At 48.8% G+C, this 11,494-nt stretch overlaps 1 protein-coding gene across 1 annotated transcript; it reads right to left on the bottom strand.

Annotated features, from left to right (window-relative positions):
- Positions 1-1,675: 1,675 nt before the first annotated feature.
- On the bottom strand, positions 1,676-4,272 carry LOC122421094 (androgen-binding protein homolog). Its single transcript, XM_043436891.1, has 3 exons — positions 4,178-4,272; positions 3,468-3,649; positions 1,676-1,911 (listed from the first exon to the last, which is right to left on the bottom strand). The coding sequence occupies exons 1-3, from the start codon at positions 4,242-4,244 to the stop codon at positions 1,810-1,812; spliced, it is 351 nt and encodes a 116-aa protein (XP_043292826.1). The 5' UTR covers positions 4,245-4,272; the 3' UTR covers positions 1,676-1,809.
- Between the last annotated feature and the right edge of the window lie 7,222 nt (positions 4,273-11,494).

The raw sequence follows: 11,494 nt of genomic DNA, 5'->3' as shown, positions 1-11,494 counted from the left end.
AGTCCATCAGGCTCCTCTGTCCATGGGGAATCTCCAGGAAAGGACACTGGAGTGGATCTTCCCAACCCAGGGATCAAACCCAGGTCTCTCACATTGCAGGCAGATTCTTTACTGACTGAGCCACCAGGGAAGCCCAAGAATACTGGAGTGGATAGCCTATCCCTTCTCCAGGGGATCTTCCTGACCCAGGAATTGAACCAGGGTCTCCTGCATTGTAGGTGGATTCTTTAACAGCTGAACTACCAAGGAAGCCCTAATAATCATTATTCCACATAAATCCACAGGAAAAGGCTTGGCAAATCCATCTAGATTATTTTAATGTTTGGTCACTTTTCTCATTTGCCACTTTTTAAAATATCCATTCCTTCTACATGATTCAATAAAACTGTTATTATTATATCTTAAACTACCTTTGACTCTATCTATGTGTTTTCTGTTACCAAGAACAGGTACCTACTCCTCCATTAAAACTAGACTGTTTAGGGAGATATACATTTCTGTTGCAATACCTGGTGAGAACAATCCTCCTTAAAGTTCCTGTTTTGCTCAAATTCCTTCACTGACATCAAGAAAGTAGTTTGGGTTGGGAGTGGGGGGTAAATTTAAGTCAATCTACATTACAACAAAAATTAATTTACATGGATTTGGGAATAGTTGACATTTATACAGTGTCAATAAATCTCATACAAGAATATGATTTAGCCCTTAATTTGTTCAAATTTTATTTTGTACTTTTCAACAAAAGTTTAGACCTCTTTAGTATAACTTGAACACTTAATATGAAGTCTAGCAGACCCCAATGTGACCTTATGCCTGCCTGGCTACAAGGTAGAGTGATTTTACCACTTATGCCACTCTTCATGTGGGTCACGCTGACTACAGTCTGACTACAGACTGACAGGAAACAGAGATAAAACCTAGTGCTTTCCATGTAGCCTCACAAGTCTCCTAATGGTAATACAACTACCCATTCATGCTTTTAAAAGTAGGCTAGAGGGTTCAGGACATGTGCCCATGTGGCACATCCTGCAATTCACACTTCACAGCATGAGCTGTTTCCACAGTAACAACATTCCCACTGGGGTAGCTTCTTCCATCCACTCCCATCTTCCTGTTCTAAGACTTCATGGGGGTCCTGGCCCCCATGGTAGGACCACAAAGAGCAGTGGTACTTAGTGTGCTCAATGAAATGTCAGGATCCTCAGAAGACATCCACCTAAGAAGCAAAAAAAATTGGCAAATGCCACTGGGAGAAAGAGAGGATCTGTGACAGGCCTGCTTAAGTCATGTCCTGAGTCACCCATCAATAACCAGAGAAACATTAAAAGGACTAGAGGGTGTGTCACTGTGCTAAAGGCCAGAATGGGAGACATGCTATCAGTGCCCACAGACAACACTTTTATCCCTCCAGTGTTATAAACCATACATTCATTTAACCCTAACTGGAAGTCAGGAGTAATATGTATGTTACTCTGCTTAATCTTGGCACACAATCCAAGTTTAGCAGATGACAGAATGACTTGAGAAAGTTACGACAAACTTGTCCACAGCCCCAGGTTTATCCTCGTTCTGTCTGACCCCGGTCCCCATGCTCTCAGTGACCACATGTGTCACTTCTCACCATCTCCCAAGACCTCCTGCCTCACATCGTTCCCACAGCACATACACACTGAGCAAAGCTGCAGTTATTTTATTAGAGTCATCCCGACAGAGACCATATTAGTGAAACAGGTGTCTTGATTCCAGCTTTAGTTGAGAAGGAGAATAAGGCAGGTAGATCAAGGGCCGACCAGGCATCCCTGGCAAAGATTATCTCACCAGAGACGTCACACTGAGAATTAATCCTAAAACAGTATCCACCACCGAGGACAATACATAGTCACTGCAATCCTCACTCAAGATGACGGAAATCTAGGAGGGAGAAGAAGGAGGAAAGACAGGAACTGAGACCACAGCTGGTCTATCCTGTCTCCCCAGAATCACCTCAAGCCTTACCCTCAGGGATTCAGCCCCATCCCCAGCAAGAACCTCTGCCCACAGACCCACCACTGGAGAGGGGGCTGCCAGCAGGCACCAGGGGGAGAATGGCTCCCTAACAGCCCAGACAGGTGTCAGGAGGGAGACGGAGGCACCAACCATGCCAAGGAGGGGAAGAGATAACAAGGGTCAGCAGGGCATAGCAGGGGCTGGTCCTGAGGAGGAGCAAGGTGCTAGAGTCTGAGTTTGGGTCACAACTCCTGCACCTGATCCTCTTCTGTTAGGTGTGCTGGGTGGGCGGACTGTGTATGCAGGTGTCGTAAACAACCCCATGTGCCGTGTGTGCTCATATTAGTGCATGAAAGTCTGTTTCTGGAAAGCCTCTCATTTAAAAAAATAAACAACTTGAAGAAAATATGCTGAGATAGAATATTCAAAATCTCCAATACTTATGAAAAAAACAAAGAGGGGGAAAAAAAAGAATACTTCAGGAGATCCATTGCTAGCTCAAGTGAGCAGCCACAAAGACCTAGAAGCCTCCTCAGTAGTTTCAGGCACCAAAATACCACAGTGGAAAATCAGGCTTGTAGGCACTGAGACCATGTTGGTGGAAACGGGGGTCTGAGCAAGAGCAATGGCCATCAGAGTGGGAAAAAGATGAAGTGAAGTGGTGATAAGTCATAAACCTTACAAACCTAGAGAATATTCATCCTGGAAAGAGACTCTTAAGGTAGGGGCTCCTTTACAATATTCCTAAAAGGAAGCTGATATTACTCCTTCCAGTGTGGGAGCTGAATGCTTCCTTTCCTGCCAAGAATAAAACTCTACTCCTCCAATGCTAGCTCCTCACGCTGAGGAAAAAAAACATGAGTTAACACACTTGACCTACTGCACTGAGGCCAGTCCCCTATTGTAGGCGAGCTGACTGGCATAACACAGGCATATTCGGTAGCCGAAGAGGCTGGACACACAGGTGGACTGTGCTTGCATATTCCAGGTGCTGCATGGTGGAGCAAAGGTTTATGTGCTTCTTCTTTTTTTTCATTTATTTTTATTAGTTGGAGGCTAATTACTTTACAATATTGTAGTGGTTTTTGTCATACACTGACATGAATCAGCCATGGATTTACATGTATTCCCCATCCTGATCCACCCTCCCACCTCCCTCTCTACCTGATCGCTCCGGGTCTTCCCAGTGCACCAGGCCTGAGCACTTGTCTCATGCATCCAACCTGGGCTGGTGATCTGTTTCACCATAGATAATATACATGTTTCAATGCTGTTCTCTAGAAACATCCCACCCTCGCCTTCTCCCACAGAGTCCAAAAGTCTGTTCTGTACATCTGTGTCTCTTTATCTGTTTATGTGCTTCTTTGTTTATAGCTCTTGTCTGCCACATATCCCATGATTGCATGATCTATTACCATGTGGCATACTGCACTATGCATGTTAGTGGGCAGGGCAGGGTAGGGGTGAGGGGAGTAAATTACCATGCTTTTTATATTCAACAGTTTGTCATCAAATCCCGCCTCATTGAAGCAATCCTGGATTCTTCCTATAGCTTCATTTTCTCCATCAGTAGCATTGACCAAACTGAGCGTTGAGTTCAACAATATTTTGCTTCCAAGGGCCATCGAGCTAAATGCTGCACTAAACATAGGGCAGGCTTCGGCTGAAGGCACAGACAGAAAACACTTCATCAAAAGAATAACCAGAGTAGGAGGTTCCTGTTTCCCACCACTTGATAGGAACTCACACATCCAAAGCTTCCAGACTCACCCCAAAGCTCCCAAGCTTCCAGACCTGCCCTCACCCAGGACTGCCTACATCCCAGACAGAAAACCTTCCCTATGAGGCACTCCCAGCAGAGGGAGCAGCAAGAGGGGCGAGGTCTGGAGACTCCTCTGCCCTTGACCACCATCCCCAGGCATATCAGCTGGCGTCCACCCTTGCAGTGAGCACCACTATACCCAACAAACTATCCCCCAGGGTGTGCACAGCTAGAGACCCTTCCAACTCCACAACACCCCCTCCATTCAAAGAATGAAAGCCTCAAGAAGTTTGTACAGGACTCCTGGGCACTGATCAGACAGCTGCCCTCAGAATCTGCCCCTCGAAGTGGCTTGGACAGGACTGGGAAGGATGCAGTGAGACGGCACCAGGCAAGGATCAGGAGGGCCATCCAGACTCTCCTTCCTACCCTCACGTGTCTCAAAGGTCAGCTCTCTGGTCACCAGCAGGGCCAGCACAAGCAGTGCTCCCTTCATCGTGGCAGTGGCTGGAGTGCTCTGCTCAGGGCAGGGTTTCTGTCACTTTATAAACAACTAGCTCCCTGAGCCCAGCCCATGCCCCTCCCAGGAGGAACACAGGCCTGTGGCAAGGCTCCAGGCACAGGTGGCTCCCTAGGCCCTTGGGGTGTTTACAGTAGAAGCCCTTCGTACTCTGAGATCAGAGCTCCTGGAGAAGATGTGGTAGCATCTTTACCAAAGATAAAGTGGAGCTGACATTTCTAAGTGACTCCACTTGGAGCCAAGTGCTTTGATGTCCCAACCCCAACCATCACCAGTTTTCTTGGTCATCCTTCCCCCAGCCCATCCTGGTTCCCAGGGACAGCACTATCCCAAACTGAGCAGATGGAATCACAGGAGGGTCAAGGACACGTCTACACCACTGTCGGGTAGAAAAAAGGTCATCCAGAATCCTTCCTTTTCCCCCCAAGTCCTAGAGATAAGAATGAAGAGCTGGACCTTCCTGCAGCCCCCAAATATCTTAACAGCTGCAGTCTCTACACTGGGCCCTGAGTACTGTACTGAGTACAGCAGCCTTGGGCTCCAAATAATTCCAAACTGGGAACTCATAACCTGAAGACATGTGGGTTTTCCCAGGTGCTGGTAATTCTGTAATATTGGATAACTCCACCAGCTTTCCTCTGGGCATTAAGAGAGCAAGTCCTGGCACGCTCTGGACCCCTAGTGGCTCCAGCTTTGCCCCTTCTCCTGGCTGTCCCACCCTCTTCCATCTGTGAACCTGGTCTCAAGAGGTGTTTGGACTGCAGTCTATCCAGAAGTATCAGTGAGCAGCTGTGGGGCTGTGCGGTTTGTCTCCTGTATCCAAGACTCTATGAGGTTCACAGCCCTACAAGACACAGGGGATGGGAGCTCAAAGGCCCAGACTTCTGGGTCCACCAGAGGTAGAACTCCACGTGTGAAAACTCTCAAGAGCCAAACTCAACCTTCCAGGCTAGGAAAGCAGTTTGGTGGTACAAACAAAATGATATTGACCTTGAAAACTCTTGAAGGAAGTCTGAGAAGCTCCCAATAGCCAAACTGGAAACAGTTTGACAGACAAAATAAATAAGAGTATTAGACACCGACCCAAAGTATAAAGTAATACCTATGAGTTCAACTGATATGAAGAAATGATTAAATAAATAAACAGGGATTTCCCTAGATGACCTCCTGTGCAATGGAAGCTGGTTCAATCCCTGGTTGGGGAACTAAGATCCCATGTGCCCTGGGGCAACTAGAAGCATCCAACTGCAACTAGAAAGCCTGTGCTCTGCAAAGAAAAAATCCACAAGTCACAACCAAGACCTAACATGCTTAAACCATTAATAAACTACAATAAATGAAACTATGTATATGTGGGAGAGGAGACAAAAATTCCATACAGAAACATCCTGAATATCACAGGTAGATTATCCCCTCTAGGAGGCAAACTTAACTGTTCTGCCCCCTCAAGTGCGGGCTAGACTTATTAACTCACCTCCAAAGGAAACAGAAGGGGAAGGGGAAAAACAGTGCAGAAACTGGACTAATACAATATTAGTCAACTAATCAAGGCTGACATTCCCACTGGTAAGACACACAGCTGTCACGTGTACCCTGATGTGAGGTGACAGGAAAGGCGCTTCACCTGTATGGTGTCTTTCTCAAACCACAAAGTCTGAACCCCACGGGACATTATGAGACCAGCAGCAGACAAACTCAGCTTGGAGGCCTCCTACCATCCCTGGCCAATCCTCCTCATGACTGTCAAGGCCATGACAGACCAGGAGAGAATGAGTAATCCACAGAGCAGAGGACACTGGGGACACAGGACAATGAATGCAGCGAGTATAGGTTGTGGATTGTATCCTGAAATGTAGGAGACATTAATGGACAACCAGGTGAAATCCAAATAAAGTATGAGGTTAGTTAGTAGTGATTTTCTAATGTTTCTAAATTTTGAGAAATATTTGAAATTTTTCAATAAATAAAAAGTTCTCAAATTAAAAATTAATTTTAAAAAAACTAGCACAAGTAAAGGGCCACATCAGTGGCATTCCTCCACTGACCCTGACCAGCTCTTCACCCAGATGTCATCAAATGTGCCCATGATCTGGGGATGTCTCAGAGGATCCTGTGGCACCCTCGGAAGGGCACTGGGCTGAATCCATAGCAGCCACCTGTGTTACTCAGCACTCCAGACCCTGGCTCGTCTCCTCACAGAGTTGGGGAGGGCACTGGGGGCAGTGCCTTCTGAAGGACAGGTGGCACGGCATCCATGGGCAGGGGTCCCACAACATGGAAGCCCTGCCGCCACAGACAGAGCCAGCATGTGCAGCCTGGGCCGTGTGGTGTTCACCTTCCTGCCCAGGAAACTCTGAGGCACATCTGCAGCCCCCTGAGCCCCTCGTGGGGTGACCTTCAGAGGGGTGGTCCCCTGGCAGCAGGAGCCATGGTGAGGAGGGGCTGCAGGGAAGTCAGCTGACACTGCAGCTCAGTACTTGGTGCCTCTTTGCCAAGAGCAGTTACCGGATGTGAATCCTATTTGGCACAGGGTTCTGACTGTGGTCACACCTTTGTGTCGCAAATTCAGATCAGGCTTTCAGGAAACCTTAATCTGCCACAGGTGACTCAGGCAAAGGCCAGTCAGGTGCCTCCAGCAAAAAACTACTTGATTATGACTCATCAAACATTTAAACATTTACCATATGTAATTATTTCCAGAAAATATTTATAAAGCCATCTAGAGTAAGTAGAATTAAAGATATTCTTGCTTATCACCTCAAGAAATGGAATATTCCTGCCATTATTCTAACAAACATTGTGCAACATCTACCGAATGCTAGGCCCTCTCCTAGTCCTGGGATGCAGCAGCACACAGCACAGCTCTCGCTCTCCTGCAGCTCTTGCTCACCTAAGAGGGAGTGAAAGACAGTGACCCCACGGGAAGAGGCACTCTGGGTGAAGATGAAGCAGGGGAAGAAGACAGAGGGCTGTGGCGGGGAAGATGGAGGCAGGACACTTTGATAGGTGGGCTCAAGAGTCTGGGGAAATCTGCCCTGTGATGCTTGAAGACACCTGAGGATGAGGGAACAAATCATGCAGCCACTGGAGGAAGAGCCTCCAGCTTGGGAGGGCTCCACGTGCAGAGGCCCTGCTGCAGGAGCACACTTGGTCAGGTCCAGAAGCAGACACGAGGCACTGAGGGAGGAGAGAAAGGCAGGGATAAGTCCACAAAGGCAGCAGCAGTGCGGGGCTGGTTGTGCAACTGGCCCAGAGACTGTGGGCTAGAAGGGGCTTGGCTTTTCCTCAAGTGGGAGGTCTGGAGAGGAGATGGGGGGAACAGTACAGAGACACTCAAGAGTAGAAAGAGTTGCAGAAAATGGATGTACCTAAAGACTGTCATATTGAAGAATGTGAGACTGAGAAGCAGAAATATCTTACAATATCTTTTATATGAGGAATCTAAAAAGACATGATACAGATGACCTAATTTACAAAACAGAAACAGATTGACAGAGAATGAACTTATGGTTGCCTTGAGTAAGGATGAGGGGAAGTGATAATTAGGAATTTCAGCATGGACAGGTCCACAATGCTATATTTAAAATGGATCATCAATAAGGACCAACTGTACAGCACAGGGAACTTTGCTCAATGTTAGGTGGCAGCCTGGATGGGAGGGCAGTTTGGGAAAGAATAGATACATGTGTATATATATATATATGGGTGAGTCTCTTTGTTGTCCACCTGAAACTACCATAAAACAGTTAATCTGCTATACTTCAATACAAAAGAAAAAGTTAAATTTAAAAAAAAAAAAAGACATTGTAAAGAATAATCCTGTATAGAATGATGTTCTATCAAAGTCACCAGTTGGCAGGACTGGTCAAGAGAAAACTGGAAATTTCTGGGCCAGCACATAGAAGAGCTTTCCAGGTTCCAGATACTTATTCGGGGAAGTGGCCCAATAAAGGCCACTGACAAGATTAAGGACACAGTGATAACAGCAGGGTAGGAGCCACCAGAGAGCCTGACCAGGGGCTCAGGGCTTTGCCTGGAACTTACTCCCTGTGAGACCATTTGCTAAGCACTGAGCTTCGTGAGGACCCATAAGGTCCACACCAGCCTCTCTTCAAGGTCACAGTTGTTCTGACAGCCTGTCACAGGCCAGCATTCAGGAGGCCTGATCTGGGAGTACTTTTGCACTTTTTGGTCAACCTGGGTATTTTCAGTTGTTAATACTCCTGAGTCAGCTGCCCCTTCCACAGAGCCCTGCAGCAGGGAGGAGTTTGAGCCAGGTTGTTGAGGAGGTTGTTGCCCTCTGTGGACTCAAGGACTAGCATCTTGCCAACACACACAGCTCCTCCCGTGCAACCCCAGGCAACATCACACTGTGGCCTGGCAGAATCCCCTGAAAAAAGGGAGCATCTGACACAGGCCCCCTGGGGGTGAGGACAAGCAGAGTATACCTCTGCTCCAGGTGAGTAGGGAGCATCTGCCACCGGCACCATGACTCGGGCTGGAGCTCTCCTGCTGCTCTGCGCTGCCTCGCTCCTCATCACAGGCGTAAGTGAGTGGCTGGGACCTGGGCTCCCCAAGCTTTCTGACACCTTCCCAGGGCAGCACTGAGCATGTCGGGAGGGGGAAGGGAACAGTGTGTTCTGTTAAGTATCTTTCAGGGAGTGTGTCCTTATCTTTCTGTTTCAGAGTGTGATGACATCTGCCCAGCCTTGAGGAACATGCTGACCGGTTCATATCGGGAAGCCAGGAGGTGTATATTGAACAAGTTGAAAAGTATAACCAAAACTCTGATGTACTGGAAACTGCCGATATCCTGAAGAGCTGTGTTGATGAGAAGCTGACAGCGGAGGATAAGCAGGATGCTCTCAGTGCTCTGGTGGGTCAGGCTATCTGTGAATGTGCCTGTGGGGCCTATGGCGGAGGGGTGGGGGGTGGGGTGGGAGGGGCAGAGAGGGGTCTACTCAGGGCACTGGGAAGTGGGGGAGATCATTTCCTCTCCACCCTGGCCCTTCCCTGGGGGCCTGGGAGCAGAAAGAACCTCATAAATGAGGAGGTAGAGAGGAAGTGGCTGACACCCACAGTGTGGGAAAGGATCCTGCAGGAAGACTCAATCCAGCCTGGAGTTCTTGAGCTGGCCCTGACTGCTCAGCTCTGCCTGGTCACAGGCCTGGGACCCTCCAGGCCCTCCTGACTCTGTGATGCCACCTGCCTTTGGAGATAGGCCCTCAGCGCTGGCCTCCCTGACTCCAGCCTCTTCAACACAGAAAACTGAATCTGCTGCAGTCCATTTCCATTGAGTCCTTCCTTTCTCCAAACATCAGGTGCTTCAAGTCCCTACTCCATCTCACCTAAACCCCACATTTGTCTTTGTTCCCTGAATCCCAAAGGGCCATTATGCCACACATGCCCTAAGAGGAGGCTGCTTCCAAAAGCTGCCCTCCTGCCCTTCCCAGGCCTGGGATGCCCAGAGTTGAGGATCAGGGTGAATCCTTTCTCTGCTGCCCTAGAGGTGGTAGGACAAGCAGCTATTTCAGCTCTAAGTGTCCAAGGGCCAGAGGGAGAAAGCAGACAGGGATCAACTCACCCCTGAAGACTTCCAGGAGTCAGTCCAGACCCCTGCCAGATGGTCCTCAGCAATATCCCCCTTTCTATCACAGAAGACTGCCCTCAGCCCTGCAGGGAGACCCCACAACCTCTGTTCCATTGGAGGAAGCCTCAATGGGACGTATCCATCCTTTCTTGCTCATAACCGGAGGCCTCTCTCCAAACAAGCCGCCAGGCCCCTCCCCTGAGTTCAGTGCAGTTAACTGTCATGTCCACCCGAGGCCTCACCAGGTTTCTGCACGTTCTCTTACAGAATAAGATATACTCAAGCTCTCTCTGCTGATGGAACTGTCCCTGCCAGGAACCCAAGGAAGCCTCTTGCCTGATCCCTAAGTTATGTCAGCAACCTGCCACATCCAGGTATCTGATTAAAGTATTCTAGCAATGAAACGCCTTGCAATTCACAGGAGAGTGCTTACTCACTAGAGATTGGGCTTTGGATGTGGAGGGAGGGGGGACGCAGCCACAGTGGAGACCACCAGTGTGCCTTCCCACTGCAGCCGGATTTCAGTGCTGTCACATGCTTCTCCACAAATTCAGTACATAGGGGTAGGGTTGGTGATCATCATACCAGTCAGAGTGTCTGATCACTTCTGTCACCAGGACCCAGGTCATGAGCATCATCCACCAAATTTACACCTCCCAGAAACCTTGAGGGGTAGGAGTAATCATGATCATCTTAAAGGGAAAATCTGAAGCTCAGAGCGGGTAAAGCATATGCTAAAAAAGACACAGCTTCCCCCACTCATCCACGCTGGGGAGACAAGCTCAGCTAACTCACCCTGTGACTGTGCACATATTCCAACCCTTCATTGGGTCTCTGGTTCCCATTAACAAAATCAAACTAACTCCATTCTCCAAGGCTGGAGTGAGACCAAAGTAAAATAATGGGTGAGAATGACCCCCTGTCCTAAGCACCTGACAGGAGAGGAAGAACAAAGGGTCAAGGTTCACATGCTGAACTCCATCACTCCTTGGGCCTCAGTTTATCCTAAATCCAACCCGCTAGTTGTGGACTCAGCTGCTTCCACATAAACCCACTGAGTTGGGTCTCACACTCAGAGTGGACATCCAGGGGCCTGGGGTTTCTTGTTCCTCCTATGTCTCTGCTGCCTGCCCACGAACTGGGCCCCATGCTCACCCTGTCTGATTCTTCTTCACCTAACCCCACCCCATCTCTAAGAGCTCCCCTCCAGAAAAGAGTCTGCTGGGCTTACCCCAAAGGGCTGGGTATAGGACAGGGACTCTCTAAGGTCCTCATGGTGAGGAGGCTTAGGACAGGTCCCCAAGGTGATCCAGAGCAGCTGCTTCTCCCTGTGGAGGGGACCCTGGGCAACACGGGGGAGGTCTCCTTGTCCAGAGTGACACCAGCCTCTTGTCTCTGCCCACCACTCCACCCCAGCTCTTCTAAGATGGAGACCTGCCTCTGTGGGAGCTAAGGTGAGTTGAGAGGGTGTGAGCAGGTCCTGGGGCAGGGACCCTTCTCCTCATCTGACCCAGGAAGTGTATTCCGCCCCACCCCCACCCAACTGACCTAAAAGCTCCAGGCCTTCTGAAAGGACAGTTGCCCCCCAAATGAGTTGAGTGCATCTTACAATGTCTTGGATAAAGACATAGCTTGC

Source organism: Cervus canadensis, chromosome 18 (assembly GCF_019320065.1).
Source record: "Cervus canadensis isolate Bull #8, Minnesota chromosome 18, ASM1932006v1, whole genome shotgun sequence".
Taxonomy (NCBI): domain Eukaryota; kingdom Metazoa; phylum Chordata; class Mammalia; order Artiodactyla; family Cervidae; genus Cervus; species Cervus canadensis.
Note: the sequence above shows the minus strand (reverse complement) of the source record. Positions and strands in the feature narration are given on the sequence as shown.